We start from the raw sequence: 18431 nt of genomic DNA, 5'->3' as shown, positions 1-18431 counted from the left end.
TGATTTATTCTGCCATCTCCATCATTCCCATTGGACTCCCATTTGAGTCCCATCTCTAAAATTAATAAAAAAATATACTGTGACAAGCAGCAACTTTAACAGCACGAGGAAAGAAAATAAGAAACGTCTCCCAGCACCCAGAGGTCCTAGCCAAAGACACCAAAAACCAAGTTATCAAAAGAATGGCGATATTCAGCAAGACAGTATTCTGCAATTCATAATTCACCACCTTGGTGAAGACTCATTTATTCACTCAACCTCTTGTAAATGATTTACCTAATCTGAGGATGAAAATGGCCAAGAGAAAAGATGTCTTCTCTTTCCAAGAAGCCCGCAGAAGTCGGCCGTCTCATGAGCCGAGAGGGAACCAGTGTGATTCTTTTCAATTCAAATGCTCTAGTTAGCAAACCCACTGAGCGAGTGTGGGGGTAGGATGTGAGTTAGCGTATGAAAAACATCATTAAGATTGAGATACAATCAAAAAAAAAAAAAGGGAGGAGCGGGGAAGGAGAGGAACCGCTGCCAAAACGGGATTAATTCAGCCTTATTGTGTTCAGATATGGAGACAGTCCCAGGTTCTGTACCTAGAGACCTCAGAACAATGGGTGAGCTGAAATAACCTAGGTGCTTTCCAAAACTTAACCTCTAATTCTGGCAAGACTGAATTTACTTGTTTCTCTCGTTTGCTTCTTTCCCTTTAAGTGTAACAATCTCTCAGAAACATGAATCTGCATCCCCTTTCTTCAAATATTCCACCCTGGGTGTGTAGAGACTTAAACTTGATGCTTGATTCACAGACCTTTTTTTCATCCCCTTTAAGGTGGGTCATGTGTCAAAAACATGTGCTACAAAGACAGCCATTGCTGTGGTGGCCTAATATTTGTGTCTTTTGGGTGCCAGAAACAGAAAGTAAGACAGATGACCAGATGAGGAAGCAGTATGTCCTTCCGGAAAAAGCTCAGGTCTTAGAGTCGGAGGACTTGGATTCTAATCCTTACTCTGTCATTTGTCTGCTGGGTGACCTCGGGCAAGTAACGACTTCTCTGTGCCTCGGTATCTTCATCTGTAAAATGGAGGTTCAGTGCCTGTTCTCCCACCTACTTATAATAATGGCATTTATTATAATAATGGCATTTATTAAGCGCTTGATCTTGTGCCCTATGTGGGACAGGGACTGAATAACTTGAATCTACCAGAGCGCTTTAGAATCTTGCTTGACATTTAGAAAGTGCTTAAGAAATACCACCCCATGAGCAGGGCTCCTCCCAGAGCCAGTTTAAGTGGGCGAAGAGGGAGGGTATGTCTCAAGGAATAACATCCGATGGGACGGTGGCAGGGGAAGGTGGACAAGGAAGCCAGGGAGACTAGGAGGTGCCCAGTCTCTGTGGCTCAGTGGAAAGAGCCCTGGCTTGGGAGTTCTAATCCCACTTCTGCCACTTGTCAGCTGTGTGACTTTGGACAAGTCACTTAAACTTCTCTGTGCCTCAGTTACTTCATCTGTTAAGTGGGGATGAAGCCTGTGAGCCCCACGTGGGACAACCTGATTACCTTCTACCTATCCTAGCGCTTACAACAGTGCTGGGCACATAGTAAGCGCCTAACAAATAGCATCAATACTGCTTTGTTGTCTCTCTTCCCCCTTCTAGACAGTGAGCCCACTGTTGGGTAGGGATTGTCTCTATTTGTTGCCTAATTGTACCTTCCAAGCGCTTAGTACAGTGCTCGACACTCAGTAAGCGCTCAATAAATAGGATTGAATGAATGAACGAACTAAGACGGCAAAGGCCAAGGCTACAAGTCCCTCTGACCCTCTCTAAGGTGGCGAAGGCAGGGCTACGTAAGACAGTCAGTGCGACAGAAGTTGGGAGTCCCAGAGCCGAGCCGTCCAGGGCCCCCAACTGAAGGGCACAGGAGCAGGGTTCTAATCCCGGCTCTGCCCTTGTCTGCTGTGTGACCTTGGGCAAATCACTTCACTTCTCTGTGCCTCGGTTACCGTATCTGGGAAATGGGGGTTAAGAAGGTGAGCCCCATGTGGGCCATGAACTGCATCCGACCTGATTAGCTTATATCTACCCCAGTGCTTAGTACAGGGCCTGGCATAAAGTAAGTTCTTAAATGCATTTAAAAACCACAACAAACCCCCCAGAAATACACCTTAAATTCTCTCTGTGACGTCATTACTTCCCACACTCTTTTTATCTTTGCCTATTCATAGGGCAGTCACTGGCTCTTCTTGGCTCTCCCGGGGCTTCTTACAGATAAAGGAGCCAACCAAGATCTTGAACCAGAGACTGAAACGGATTCGTACTGCAAATATTTGGAAGAGGTTCTAGGGCTAAGATTGTATCAATCACACCCAGTTACGCATTTAAATGTAACCAAAAAACCCGTCCCTATAAAAGCTTAAAACAAAAGAGTACAAGGAACATAGTGCCCAAATCCAAACCGATAAACAATTTTGAGTCAGTTTTTTTCTCATGTGTTACGCGTTGCACTATGGAGTCTTCTATCAAAGGCATTTAAATTATCAGGTCTCGAAATAATTTCAGAACATTGAATGGAAAGGCACTATATTCCTACTAATTATAGCCTGAGTAAGACAAAGCATATTTTGATCGACTTTCAACAGGAATTATGCATTTCTTCATTTGATTAATTCTGTCCTCTGTGGTTTTCAAAGGACAAACATTAGAGAAAGAGAAATGGGAAAGAGAAAAGTTCTTTCAAAGAACTAAATTATAACCTACTTCAGTTAACTACTCTTTGCAGGCTGAGATGCACATCAATTTCTTCTCTGCAAAAAATGAAACCTAACCAAGTTTACTCCCCTTTAGATCTCAGCATAAGAGCTGAATAAACTGGAATTAAACTACACCTTTAAATAAACCCTTTCATTAAATACTTACTAAACCCTGTATTCAGAGTACTACTGGTTAACCATTCATGCCAGGATCAAAGGAGGGCTAAAGTATTTTAAAATTTTATAGCGATAATTAATTGAACAAGGTTTATGAAATAATATCATCTCTACTCCAAAATAGGGTCTTTTGGGGAGCTCAACTCCAAACCAAATGAAATGACAAACACTACAAGCATATATACACGCTAAGAAAAAACAAATCGTTTATCTTCACAATTTTAAAAATGATAGAAACTGCCACCACTGCACTGGCATACATAAACGTGAACGTTGAAGCACCTTTCTCTCATTAAAGTGTTCCCCTAAAAAGCCAGCTTAAAGTTAATTTGCCATTAAGGCATCTGCATCTCTTTCCCAGGTCTTTACAAAACAAACAAAAAAAAACCCCCAAACAAAATCCTGGCTGTATTTTGAAAGCATTTTCCATTAAACAGTTGCTTGATGAACACGTTAATTATTGACAGGCTTAAACAAGTTACAAAAGAGGAAAGACCTCCTCCATGAATCATGTTTAAGCTACAGAAAAAAACAAATCCAAACTATCTACAACGGAATCTGCACAAACTCACCACTGATTCTGTTCTTCCGACAACAGAGAACCACATTTTGATCTTTACGTCTATAGATCCTTGACAGAAAAGAAAAAGTCTCCAGGTCTCTCGATTTTCAACAGGAACCAATGCAACAGTTGGCTGGTTTTTCCAAGACGCTCATGAACGTAGCTCTGGGCTGGATGCTATGACACTATTTGGCATTTATCAACACCAGCTAGAACCAATACAATGTTCAGGCTCTTACGTAATCAGTTATGCGGCAGCCCTGACTTTCATTTACTTTGGGTGCAATTAAAGTTTAAAAACTGCTTTCAGAGGCCGAACTGGGATCTTCGTGTACAAAGATAAAAAATCCAAATAACCCAATAAACAGTGTGCGGGTCCCTAGATGGGTAAGAAGTAGCACACTAAATTCTCCTTAAAAGTGATATATTTTTAAAGTAAACTGTATACACCCACTCCTTCCAAGTCATCTGGATTTCATAAAACCTAACCGCAAGTGGATGGGAGTCAGGCAGCGTTTAACATCAAAACATCTTCCAGGGTTATAGAAACTAAATCCTGCACAAACCTCAGGAAAAGCTCTGGGCCAGAAGAGGAAAAAAAAAATAAAGATAAAAAACACCCACCCAAATCTCCCTTAAAAACCAACCCAAACATCAACCCACGACATCAAGAACCAAAGTATGCAGTATATTCAGCGACCACTATACAAAGCTTCATTGCAGAAAAATATTCAATATTAAAGAAAAGATGATATGGTAGTTGTTTAAAGGTCTGATTAAATGGGGAACAAGGAATTAAGACTCCCAATCTTAGATTTTAGAGAAATAAAAATAAACGTGTCTATCTTTTTCTCCACCATATTCCCGTGTTGGGGGTTGCTGAGGGTGGTAGGGAAGGGTCTTTGTGATTCTCCTGAGTGCTCAATAAATACAAATTAATGAATGAATTATCCTCTCCTGTATCCCTGGGCTTAGCTATTTCCTACTGCTTGCTGTTTCTACTTCTGAAGGCTGAGTGACAATTTCCCAGAAATCAGAGGTGCTCCAGTCCGCACCTACCCCCGCAAAAAAAAAAACCTCTGGCCACAGTCTTCCCACTCTACACTTCTGTATTTTCCCACAGGCTAGAGATTTTGTAGATTAACTAAGACCGTGTTAACTACAGGAAGAGAACAAAAGCTTCCTGCTTAGGCCGAAACCTGTCTTATTTTGGCAGGGAGGAGAGACGGCAAGAAGAGTGACAAGCACTGCGATCTTCCTCATCCTCCTCCAAACCGTAAGCTCCCTGTGGGGAAGGAATGTGTCTACCAATTCTGCTGCATTGTTCTCTCCCAAACGTCTCGGACAGGGGTCGGCACATAGAAAGAGCTCAATAAATACCATCGATTAAGAGTGTCTACCTGGATAGGAGGTGACAGTAACAGCTATGTGTGGAATGCATTCTGTTGGCGTGACTTTTCTTAACATCAGGAACATAACCTCCAATCGTAGGTGAACTGACTTTAAAGACAGGTCTTAAAAACAGTGCCAGTGATCTCGTACCACTAGATCACCTCCACAGTCTGACTCCTTCGTTTCTGTGCACGAGCCGCAGAATGCTTTTGTGGAAATCCCGATATCTGGCTGACCTCGGCCACCTCAACTTCACCCTTTCCTGCTTTAACTCTGCTCTCTTCTCTCCTCGGCAACACAATTTCTCCATCCTTTTGACACCTGTCAGTTTTGATTTTGACACCTGTCTACATGTTTTGTTTTGTTGCCTGTCTCCCCCTTCTAGACTGTGAGCCCGTTGTTGGGTAGGGACCGTCTCTATATGTTGCCAACTTGTACTTCCCAAGCACTTAGTACAGTGTTCTGCACACAGTCAGTGCTCAATAAATACGATTGAATAAATGAATCCTTATTGACACCCTTGCCCACTGCCCTCGCCAGTTGTTTCAGATATTTAACTACCTTCTCAGATCCCCCCGTTTCCCTACACCCACCAATTCTTGCCCCTAATGACCTGGCCACATGTTTAATGAGAACATCGAAACCATCAGGCGTGATATCCCTAATATCTCCCCTGGTCCTCTCCAGTCCCTCCCTCCGCCTGCCCTTCTTCAATTCTCCCATTTTTCCCAGCAGTATTTCGTGAGGAGATCTCCTGCCTTCTCTCCAAATACACCCCTTCCACCTGTCCCTCCAACCTCATCCCTTCCCACCTTATCAAAGCATTTGCCCACTCCCTTCTGCCCTCCCTGACCTCTTCAACTGTTCACTCTCCAATGGCTTTTTCCCCACAGCTTATCTCCCCTATCTTAAAAAACCCTCCCTTGAGCCCAGGGCTCTCTCCAGTTACCACCCCATCTCCCTCCTACCATTCCTCTACCAACTCCTTAAACTAATTACCTATATCTGCATATATGTATATATGTTTGTAGGTATTTATTACTCTATTTTATTTGTACATATTTATTCTATTTATTTTATTTTGTTAATATGTTTTGCTTTGTTCTCTGTCTCCCCCTTCTAGACTGTGAGCCCACTGTTGGGTAGGGACCGTCTCTATATGTTGCCATCTTGTACTTCCCGAGCACTTAGTACAGTGCTCTGCACACAGTAAGCGCTCAATAAATACAACTGAATGAATGAATGAAATATCTGTTCTCTCCAGTTCCTCTCCTAGATCCTCTCCAATTTGGCTTCCATCCCCTTCACTCCACAGAAACTCCCTGTCTTGGTGGTGACTTCATGCTTAATGGGTCTAATTGCGAGACAGATTAAGAGGGTGCTCGAAAGGCTGATTATTTTCTGTTTTGGGGGAGCACCATGATTATCAGCAAGGATGTGGGGCATTCATTCAATCGTATTTATTGAGTGCTTATGGTGTGCAAAGCACTGTACTAAGCACAATATAACAACAGACACATTCCTGCCCATAACAAGCTCATAGGCTAGAGGGGGATAATAATAACAATAATAATAACAACAACTGTGGTATTTGCTAAGCACTTACTATGTGCCAAGCATTGTACTAAGCACTGGGATGCATACCAGCAAATTGGGGTAGACACAGTCCCAGTCCTGCTTGGCCTCACAGTCTTAATCCCCATTTTACAGATGAGGTAACAAAGACACGGAGAAGTGAAGTGACTTGCCCAAGGCCACACAACAGACAAGTGGGGGAGCCAGGATTAGAACCCACGACCTTCTGGCTCCCAGGCCCACACTCTATCCACTGTGCCATGCTGCTGAAACAGCTACTGAAAGTTTGCTCTGTAAATTAGAAGTCTTAATCGGAGCCAACCGGACAATGCTACGCAACTCGCTCAACCTAAGCAGTTCGGTTTTGTTAAACTTTCAACATTCTCCTGCCACCTGGTGTCTGGAAAATCGAGGGGCTCCACTAGCAACTTACGGATTCATTCATTCAATCGTATTTATTGAGCGCTTACTGTGTGCACAGCACTGTACTGAACGCTTGGAAAGTACAATTCAGCAACAAAGGGATCCAATCCCTGCCCACAACGGGCTCACAGTCTAGAAGGGGGGGAGACAGACATCAAAACAAGTATAAAGGCATGTAACAAGGTTTTACTTTCCATCACCAGGCCTGCTGTTGGTCAGGAAGAATGAGTGCTACTCAGGTAATCAGGAGCCTTTGCCCGCAGTCCCAGATCTAATGATTCATTCATTCATTCAATCGTATTTATTGAGCGCTGAATGATGTCGGCTGTTGTATTTATTAACCGCTTCCTATAAGCCAGGCACTGTACTAAATGCTGGGGTAGCGCTTAGAACAGTGCTCGGCACATACTGTTTAACAGATACCATCATTATCATTATTATTATTATTAGAGATATTCAGGTCGGACACAGTCCTTACCACATGGGGTTCAGAGTCGAAAGAAGAGGGAGAACAGGCACTGAGGCCCCATTTTACAGATGAGAATGCCGAGGCACGGAGCGGACAAGTGACTTGCCCAATATCACGCATCGGGCAAGTGGCGGAGGCAGGATTAGAACACAGATCTTCTGTCTCCCAGGCCCGTGCCTGTTCCACTAAGGCCTCGCTGCCCAAAGCTGGTGAATGTGGGCAGACAGGCATCGCGAACTCTGCAGCGTAATGCAGCCCTGCACACCTAATTTCTGGTCCACAGTGCCTGGCACATAGTAAGCACTTAATAAATACCATAATATTATCATCACTTGGGGCCCCAGCGGGAGCATTACTGCCCCGGCCAAGTGGGTGCGGGTGGTCTCGCACAGGAATGAATGAATCTGTAATTCTATGATTTATACTGATGCTATTGATGCCTGTTTACTTGTTTTGTTTTGTTGTATTGTCTGTCTCCCCCCTTCTAGAGCGTGAGCCCGTTGTTGGGTAGGGAACGACTCTGTTGCCGATTTGTACTTTCCAAGTGCTTAGTACAGTACTCTGCACACAGTAAGCGCTCAATGAATACAACTGAATGAATGAGGTTTGGGGACCTCAAATTTTCTGCTCGTGGCTCAAGTCACCCCTGACGAGAGACCCCACTGCCGCTTTTCCTGCTCTCTCCAGGCTGTGCGGATAGCCAAGTGTAACCCCTCATGAAGAAAGAGCTGCTACTGTAGTTCACTTGAACAAAATTTCTCATCATCTTTTGTGTCATACAGAAGAAATGGAGTGAAACAGCTATGGTAAGAACGGCAAAGTGAAAGTAGCAGTGGTGTCTACGCCTTCTCCAACTGGGACCCTTCTCATTTTCCCAATTCCCTCTCCCTTCTGCATCGTCTATGCATTTGGATCCGTACCCTTTAAACACCCTCAATCCCAGAGCACTTAGGTACATGGCTGTAATTTACTTTAACATCTTCTACACTGTAAACTCGTGGTGGGCAGGGAACATGGCAACTGACTTTTGGCTTGGACTCCCTAAGCACTTAGTTCAGTGCACAAAACAGCAAGCACTCTGTAAATACCACTGACTGATAGTATCAATTCAGAATCAGGAAACCTGGGTCCTGCTCCCTGGGTTTTGCCTCTGGTAGGAAGGACTTGGAAATGGTTAGCAAATTGTCCTATGTATTAATTTCTTCTGTAAGGGAGAAAGGAAGATTAATTTTCTACTGCAAAGATCCACCATTTGGAGTCAGGATGACCAAAAAGATTATAGGCTCAGTCAGTCAAATGATATCTGCTGCATACCCACTCAGTGCTAAGCACTGGGGAACTAAGCCCTTGGAAAAATAAAAAAAGAAGACACATTCCCCTATTGTCAAGGAGTTTAGAATGTAAATGGAGGGAGAGAGACGAAAACTGTTTATTTTATATAGATAGCAGGAGAAGGAATACAGGTAGAGTTGAAAACAGTACACCCACCATGGCTAAATGGCTGAACAAATAACTGAATGTACACATAAACAGAAGTCTACACATGTACATTAGTACCGAGTAGAGGAAGAAAATATACAAGCGCTAAGGGTGAAGGTATTGTCGAGGTAACTGACGTGTTGTGAATTGATGAGGGAAGGCTTCTTGGAAGAGGGAGGATTTTAGGACAGCTTTGTCGAAACAGAGCTGTAATCTGTGCCGTGGTGGGGAAGGAATTACATGTTGGGGAAACAGTGTGAGTAAAGAGCATACGGAGAAACAGCATGTCCTCGTGGAAAGAGCAAGGGCCTGGGTTCTAATCCCGACTGCCACTTGTCTGCTGTGTGAGTTTGGGAGAATCAATCAATCAATCAATCCCATTTATTGAGCGCTTACTGTGTGCAGAGCACTGTACTAAGCGCTTGAAGAATCACTTCACTTCTCTGTGCTGCAGTACCTGTAAAATGGGGATGCAATACCTGCCCTCCTCCTACTTAGACTGTGAACCCCACGTGGGATGAGGACTGCGTCTGACCTGATTAAATTCTATGCTCCAGCTTTAGAACAGTGTATGACTCACAGTAATCACTTAACAAATGCTACAATTTGGGGGGTTTCTTTTTTTGGAGACGGAAGAGTTAGAGTGAAGTACAATTCGAAAGTGAGTATGGGAAGATCGAAGAGTAGGAGCTGGGGAGAAGCATGTGAAGACACCTCTGCATCAAACAGAAACGCCTTACCTTCAGTTTTAAAGCACTCAATCACCTTGCCCTCTCCTACCTCACCTCCCTGCTCTCCTACTACAACCCAGTATGCACACTTCACTCCTCTAATCAAAACCTTCTCACTGTTCTAGACTGTAAGTCCACTGTGGGCAGGGATTGTCTCTCTTTATTGCTAAATTGTACTTTCCAAGCAGTGCTCTGCACAAAGTAAGCCCTTGATAAATTGGGTTGAATGAACGTACGTCCATCTCATCTATTTCGCAGCCGACCTCTCGCCCACATCCTGTCTCTGGCCTGCAATGCCTTCCCTCTTCATATTCGGAAGAGGGATTACTAGCCCCTCCTTCAAAGCCCATCTCCTCCAAAGGGTCTTCCCAACTAAGTCTTCATTTCCTCTCCTCCCACTCCCTTCTGTGTTACCTCTGCATTTGGATTTGCAACCTTTATTCACCCCTTCCTCAGCCCTATTTCACTTATGTACATATCTATAATTATTTATACTAATGGCTTTCTTCCCCTCTAGGGTGTAAGTACATGGTGGGCAGGGAATATGCCTACCAACTCTGTTACACTGTACTATCCTAAGGCTCAAAAAATGTGATTGGTTGACTTACAGCTGATAAGACTATGACACTGGCTGTGTTTCCTATAAGCACTTGGATTCTCACCCTTGCTCTACAGTATTTATGTAAACATCCTTATATTCTCCTATTTTCCCTATCTCTAATACATTTTCATGCCTGTCTCACCCTGTAGACCACAAGTTCCTTATGGGCAGGGATCACGTCTACCACCTCTTTACAGTGTATTTTCCCAAGAATTTAGTACAGTGCTCTGCGCACAGTGAGTGCTCAATAAACACCACCGATGGCCTGATAGGAAAGATGGAGAATGCTTGTGGAAAATTTTGAATGCTAAGGGAGTTTCTGATGAATGTCGAGGGAGATGGGTAGTAACTATATCCATCCTGAGCACTTGGCATATGCTATCCAACTGCCCATTCGATTTGATTACCCGATTTTTAAATATTTTTATATAATGATAATGGTATTTATTAAGTGCTTACTCCCTTTTACACTGTGAGGTCACTAAGTCCCATCGGTTCAACCTTCACGACATCGCTAAGATCTGCCCTTTCCTCTCCATCCAAACTGCTACCAAGTTAATCTAATCACTTATCCTATCCTGCATTGATTACTGTCTCAGCCTCCTTGCTGACTTTCCAGCCTCCTCCTGTCTCTCCCCACTGCAGTCCAAACTTCACTCTGCTGCCTGGATTACTTTTCTTCAAAAATGTTCAAGGCCAGGTTACCCCACTCCTCCAGAACTTCCAGTGATTTCCCACTCATCTCCGCAACAAACAGAAACTCCTCACTACTGGCTTTGAAGCACTCAATCACCTTGCCCCCTCCTACCTCACCTCACTACTCTCCTACTGCACACTGACTTGCTCCCTTTATTCATTCCTCCTCCCAGCCCCACCGCACTTATGTACGTACTCGTAATTTATTTACTTAAATTAATGTCTGTCTCCCCCTCGGACGGTAAGCTTGTTAAGGGAAGGGAAAATGTCTGTTATATTGTACTCTCTCAAGCTGTGTGCTCTGCACCCAGTAAGCGTTCAATAAATACAACTGACTGACAATGTTTTGATTGTTTCAGATGCTTAGTTCAGAGCATTGCAACCGAGGGGAAGTAAACAATTCCTGCACCTAGGATGACCACTACTGGGCAATAAGTAGTTAGTATTGGCAGGGACTGCCGTTGCTCCTTCTGTACTGGCCAGACTTCTTTAGGTTATTTGTGGTGACCTCCCCAGGGGTGTTTGGTCTCTTGGCTGATCACCTGGGCAACAGACAACACCCTTGTGATTGGAAACACTGAACGCTTCCTCGTAAAAGTGGTTCACTCACCTTCAAGGAGTCAAGTAGGCCTTGGGGGAAGTGGGCCATATTTCCTAATCATGCATGTCAAACTTTCACCCATTTAGACACAGCCAGATCTGTGCTGTGTTCTACACGCATGACCCTCAAACGGAAGGCTTAACTCTGACATCCCACTGAAGGAGAGGGTTTTTCAAGTAGCATTTGCTTCCTACCTTAGCAGCAACAATGCTGAGGCCCATTCCGTTTTGTTTCTTGAGCGTCACAGTGATAACTTCAGGTTCTTTCCTCAAAGGATGAGCCTAGAGATAGAAGAGCAAACCAGCTCAGTGTTTGCTGGAGTGGAAGAATCTCTAAATCCCCAAATGAATAAGCCAGTTTTCTGACTACAGGCTTTCAAAAAGGCTCTGCAATTGGCTCCATTTTCCCACCAACACACGATAACCACTCAATAACAATTCAGCTATCTCTCTTGACATGGTCGGAGGTGGTAGCAAATACTATCCAGCTAGGGTAAAGTGATCATGATTGATTGTCTGCAATATTATAAAGATCAAGTTAGATAATCAAAATACTTTTCCTGCATTGTTTTTCCTTTTCAGAATTTTGTCACTGGTAATTTTAAATTGACTTTCAAACAGAAAACATCATTGCATCGTTAATAGTCCTTTCATTCCAAGTTTAACTCTGAGAAATAACAATTGTTCTCCTAAAAAAAATAAAGGTTTTTTTTGACAAGAGAGTCAAGTAATGTTTAGGGATTTTTTTTCCCTTATACAACTGACAATCTTTCTTGGACTTTTTAGCTTTTGATAAGATAACGGGGTTTGGAAGTACACAAAGTTAGAGTTTAAAAAGTAGACAGTTCACTAATACAATAGTTTTGTGATTGTAACCCTTTGCCTCAGTTAAACGTTAAGGTGGATATTTGCTTTATTTTGATATTTTCACAATTTTTTTTCTAGGACCGACCTAAAATCAACTCAATGTTTAAGATTCCAACTCAGTCCTTAAGTTAAAGGAAATCATGAAAGTGTCAGAAAGGGGATATAGGACAAAGCACATTAAAAAATAAAGTTTCACTACAGACGTATTTGCACTTTAGTGTAATGCGCCAAAGAATACATCGAAGTGAGATCTATAAGAGGACAATGCTAAAGGCTACATGAAAAAAGGTTTACTGTTTAAATGACACTCAAGGACAACAGAACTAATTCCCCATGCATAGAATTTTGACTGCAAAATCATAGGGTAAGAAAAATTATTTCAAATAAGTGGTCCAATCCAATGAAGGACAATTATATTTTCATAACCACATACACACACTCTCTTACCAGCTCTGTGTTATCACGCATAAGGTGGCTTTCATAATCTGCACCTTCAAAATATATTGTCCAGGTGCCTGGGGATCGGGGATGAGGATTTAGCCTACAAAAGCCTATTGAGGGAGAAAAAAAATACATAAAATACCCACCAAAATGTGAGCCAACTCAAATCCTCTTATAGTTTAGCAACAAATAACAGTATTAATTTAATGCCGCTAACATTTTTAACCTTCTATCCTTAACAAAGCACTATAGGCAGAAGCAAAAATTGATTATTTGTTGGAGTAACATGATGTATAAATGATTTGATAGATCATAAACTGAATTAATCCACAAATTAAAAAAAAAAGACCAAATGTGCTCTCTCCAATCATATAATTTTCTTGGACAAGGAAAACTGGAAATAAAACCCATCTATTAGGTTACATATTATCTTCAAAAATTACTTCCTTCAGCCAAACTATCTGGGTAATGTGCAACTATGAGGTAAAAACTTGTAGCGCATTAGTAATCCTTAATTAAGGCTTAATTCAAGTTAAAGAGGCTGAGTTACTTATTTACCCGCAGATAAGCCACACTTTATTTCCCCGACTGGAAGCTAAAATGAAATCCTGGCAAGCACAAAAACTTATTTCCATGTTTTTTCCCTCTGGTGGCTCCTCATTACAAGTCCTAAACAATGTAACTAAAATTGAGGTTTACAATTTCAAGGTTTTACAAGTTAAAAAAGGCCGTGATGGAGGAAGTCTTGTCCATATTTTGCTCTTTTCTCTCACATCATTATACTGTGAGGAGCAAAAAGAGGAATGCAAATCACAAGAAGATGACAGCCCTTTAACCCATTTGGAGAATTGGATGTTTATAAGTCTCAACAGTATTACAAAATCAATACTCAGATCTTTGTAAAGGCTCCAGGCAAAAATGTGCCGATTTCCATACGTCCTTACACCGGAGAGCCGATGGGGCAATACTGAAGAATTTCTCATTAGGCCAGCCAAAATCTCACTATTGCCTTTGGTTGTAATTTCCATGCCAGGCCACTTATTTTTCCTGATGTGGCATTCAACCAAAACTGGCACAATCAATCACTGCAAGTGGTCAGAGAACTGTTTTTTCCCCTTGCTGAAGGTATGACGGACTAATAAAATGATGTGCTTTTTTGGGGTGGTTTTGCACACTGAATTGTACTTTCCAAGCACTTAGTGCAGTGCTCTGCACACAGTAAGTGCTCAGTAAATACGACTGAATGAATATGCTTCCATTCATTAAATAGTTGCTGGAGGTCCAGTGAAAAGGTCAGAGCTCTGGCAACCAAGGGACCTGCGTTGTAGACTCCACTTTTCAAGGAGAGGAAACCCTGAGGGGGAGAATGAGTTTCTGAATGAAGAACCAGGTAGGATGTATCACCAGATGGACAGGGCTTGGAAAACGGATGGCTAACATGGAGCGTGAAGACCACAGTGGCGACCAGGTCAACTCGCTGCCTGCTGGGATGTTTTTATTTCTTTTAACTGGTATCCGTTAAGTGCTTCCTACGGGTCAAGCACTGTCCTAAGTGCTGGGGGAGATACAAGTTAATCAGGCCAGATACAGTCGCTGTCCCCAATGGGGCTCATGGTCAAGTAAGAGGTATTGAATTCCCAGTCTGCAGTTGAGGAAACTGAGGCACACAGAAGTGAAGTAACTTGCCCAAGTTCACATGACAGACAAGCCGCGGAGGTGGGCTTAGAACCCAGGTCCTCTGAATCCCGCAGGAGAAACCCCTTGTGGGTGTCAACACTTCCCTACTTGCCCATTGCAGGAAGTGGGAACAGATGAAAGGGGAGGGAAAACCATGCAAACTTTGGTCAACAGAATCAATTCCCCTGTCTATGGTCCTGGCCCTGAAGACTCAGTACTGGGGCTCTTTCTTGGATCTTGATGGGAGACAACAATATTAGCATTTATTGAGCACCTACACTGTGCAAAGCACTGCACTCAGCACTGGCCCTTGGGGCTCATTTTAAGAACATGGGAGGGGAGGGGTCTGGTGAGAGACATGAAAGGAAGGGCTCAGAATGATAAACTGATTCAATACCTTGGTGATAGCCACAGAAGGCAAGATTAAAATGATAAACTGATTTTAAAACCAGCAGGGCCTATTGTATAGAGCACGGGCCTGGGAGTAAGATGGATCTGGGTTCTAATCCCTATGCTGCTGCTGGCCTGCTATGTGACCTTGGGCAAATCACTTAACATCTCCGTGCTTCAGTTACCTCGACTGTAAAATGGGGATCAATGCTATGAGCTCCATGAGGACCACAAACTGTGTCCAACCTGGTTACCTTGTGTCTGTCCCAGTGCTCAGAACGGTGTCTGGCACATAGTCGGAACTTGATAAATATCATTTAAAAAAAGAGCATTTTAACAGAAGAGTATGCAGAACTGTGTTATGCAAATACACATCAGAAAAATACATACAAATCATGTAATTTTATATGGAGGACATCAGTAACAGGTCTGATGAACACAGCACAATGGCCAGAGAGACACAGTCTATTTTGGACCTCAACTGTACACTCAAAAGACTGTATATTACTCTTGAAAATACACTTGGAATAAAAGGGCACCACACAGTACAAATAAAAACACGGAGGGTGCACTTACCTCTCTGACACAGTGGATCTAAAAATTCCTGCAAGCCACTTGGAATGTTTCTGACAACGTCGCAGGAATATCCATCTTCCGGCAGAAGGAACGGAAGCTGCAAATCGGGATCCTCTTCGAGCTGAACTTCTCGTCCGTCGCTGCGTGCTAACTCGTCAGCCGTATTTTCGGCTACGGCTACCACGTTTTCGATCAGATCCTGGACACAGGCAAAAACGGAAAAATTGGGCAGATGCGAAGGCGGGCATCGACAAGCTCGAGCTCACGAGCCAGAGTTGGCACCCCTTAATAGCACGTGTGTTTCTTGAGCATGGGTGCCCACTTTGAATCAGGCCATTTAGCTTTGTCTTCACAGATTTCTGGGCAGCAAATGGATGCAGAATGGGCACGTTCTTTTTCGTTCGTTCGTATTTACGGAGCGCTTATTGTGAACAGAGGACTGTAATAACTATTATGGTATTTGTTAAGTGCTTACGATGCACCTGGCACTGTACTAAGCGCGGGGGTGGATACAAGCAAATCAGGTTGGACATAGTCCTTGTCTCACGTAGGGCTCACGGTCTCAATTCCCATTTTACAGATGAGGTAACTGAGGCAAGAAGTGAAGTGACTTGCTCAAGGTCACACAAAAGACAAGTGGCAGAGCTGGGATTAGAACCTAATATCCTTCTGACTCTTAGCGCTTGGGAGAATACAATATAACAATAAACAGACACTTTCACTGCCCACAATGGGCTTAGACACCCTCCCTCCCTAACCCCTTTCCAAATGACCCAGGAATAAGTTGAATAAGTTTGTTCTCTCTCCTGCTCTGCCCTCCAACTTTTAATTTCCTCCTCTCCTTTCACCCGCCTCCCCCTTTGGCTTACATTTTATGAAGGGTTCTTTATAATTTACTTATTTCTATTAATGTCTGTCTTCCCCTCTAGACTGTGAGCTTGTTGTTGGCAGGGAACCTTTCTACCAACTCTGCTATACCCCCAAGTGCTTAGAACAGCGTTCTGCACACGGTAAATGCTCAATAAACACCACTGATTGACCCCAACTGCTCCAAGGTTTCTTTTTGTTTGCTGCTTCTACGTGAAAAGATTTCTAGGGCAATGGCTTGGTTTTCAAAGACAAAATTAGGAAATAAAAATTCAGGAGGTCTATAAAAGGAAAATTTTCAAAAGTAGACAAAATTTAGCTTCAAAACAAACTCGGTTCTCAGAGGAAGTACATTCCTGATGAATCTTGCACTTTGGAAATGAGGCCCGCTTAATCTGACCAATACTGTGCAGATTATACACTACCAGTATCTTCCAACATCACACTGCATTCCAAGGAGCTCTGCATGTGTGTGTGGTAGAAAGAACATCCCTAATTCCTTAACAGCATACTGTCCAAAGTGTGCGGTGCGAAAGAAATGAATGCACCTTATACTTGAAAACACAGCAAATTGAAAATCTTTTTTGCTTGTAATTTTGAGGAAAATAAAATGAAATTTCAGATAATTTCACTCAAAACAGAAATGATCTCTCTAAACTTGATGAAATAGATGAACGAGGCTCCTCTAGTATTACTAAATGTCAAGTGTTTTAAAATCCTGCCCTTACCATGACATCACTCTGAGGGTTCAACAAGGTAAAGGAAAATCACTGCACTAATACTGTATTTCTTTGGAACTGTGGTGAAGAACGAACTTTGTCGACATATTCCACTACCTGATACAGTGTCTGACACATAGTAAGCGCTTAACAAATACCATAATTATTATTATTCAACTCTATTCCTAATACTTATAAATCAGAACCTACTGCCGTTGACTTAGAATCCTACCTACGTATAAATGGATAGTCCAATTTAAACCAAACATTTCACGAACAAGTTTCAATTAATCGATCAATGGAATTTTTTGAGCACTTACTGTGTGGAGAGTGTTGTATTAAGGGCTTGGGAGAGTGCAATACAACAAAGTTTATAAACACATTCCCTGGCCCCAAAAGCTTCCTGTCTGATTTTCTTTTCTATAGAATAGTTCAGGTTTTGATGAAAAGTTGCTGAGGTGAACTTACTGTTGGGATAAAAGGTTCATCGGGTGCACAGTGGTAATTTTGTAATAAGGCTTGCAGTTGAAGTGAATTCAGCTTGAAGCAGGTACTGTTAATATTTGGAATGTCATCAGGAGAATACTTATCCATGGTAAGAAGTGTCGTTGCCTGGAAAAAGCCAAAAAACTATATATTATTACTTCAGCTTAATTAAAACTATATCAATAAGTACTACACTTTGCGTTAATTTCCAAACAATTACTTTTCCATAAGTGGATTAAATGGCTCAACAGCACACAAAAAGCCCGTTTCTGCTCTAACGCCAACCTATTCGCTGTACCTCGATCTAGTATGTCGTGCTGCGGACCTCTCACCCCCAAACCCTCTCTCCGGCCTGGAATTCCCTTCCTCTCCATTTATGACAGACCAGCGCGCTCCCCACCTTCAAAACCAACATTAAATCACATCTCCAAGAAGACTTCCGCAACTAAGCCCTGATTTCTCCTACTCCTTTCTGCACTCGGACTTGTACCCTTTAAGCACTTGATATTCACGCCTCCCTGTGTCCCACACCACTTTCTGTACCTATCCCTGGGATTTATTTTAATGCCTGTTTCCCCCGCTTGACAGGAAGACGTTTTACGGGCAGGGAATGTGTCCTCCAACTCTGCTGTTTCGTACTCTCCCAAGTGCTTAAGAGAGCCCTCTGCACACAGTAAGCACCCGATTGATTAATGCACGTTTCGTGTCACACTTCAGCTCGATTGGTGTTAGGGAATTATGGATTGATCAACTGGCAACAAAGCCAGTTTGGATACGGTGCCCCGAGGATGGAAGAAACAAACTGTCCACATGCACATGGCATTAGGGACACTGAATCAACCAATCCATCACGAGTATTTAATGAGTGTTTACTGTGTGCAGAGCACTGTACTAAGCACTTGGAAGAGGTCAATACAGTTGGTATAGATGATCCCTGCCCTCAAGGAGCTTAAATGCTCAGAG

General features: G+C 42.8%; 1 protein-coding gene across 11 annotated transcripts in view; it reads right to left on the bottom strand.

Annotated features, from left to right (window-relative positions):
- Positions 1 to 18431, bottom strand: part of AFDN (afadin, adherens junction formation factor) — a 214164-nt gene that overhangs the window by 36830 nt on the left and 158903 nt on the right. For all 11 annotated transcript variants that reach the window (XM_038765853.1, XM_038765860.1, XM_038765910.1 and 8 more), the window contains 4 exons: positions 17451 to 17594; positions 15397 to 15595; positions 12760 to 12863; positions 11641 to 11727 (listed from right to left, as the gene is read on the bottom strand). In XM_038765853.1, coding sequence (XP_038621781.1) covers positions 11641 to 11727; positions 12760 to 12863; positions 15397 to 15595; positions 17451 to 17594 — 534 coding nt within the window. The remainder of the gene's footprint in view (positions 1 to 11640; positions 11728 to 12759; positions 12864 to 15396; positions 15596 to 17450; positions 17595 to 18431) is intronic.

This window comes from Tachyglossus aculeatus, chromosome 2 (genome assembly GCF_015852505.1).
Source record: "Tachyglossus aculeatus isolate mTacAcu1 chromosome 2, mTacAcu1.pri, whole genome shotgun sequence".
Lineage (NCBI taxonomy): Eukaryota > Metazoa > Chordata > Mammalia > Monotremata > Tachyglossidae > Tachyglossus > Tachyglossus aculeatus.
Note: the sequence above shows the minus strand (reverse complement) of the source record. Positions and strands in the feature narration are given on the sequence as shown.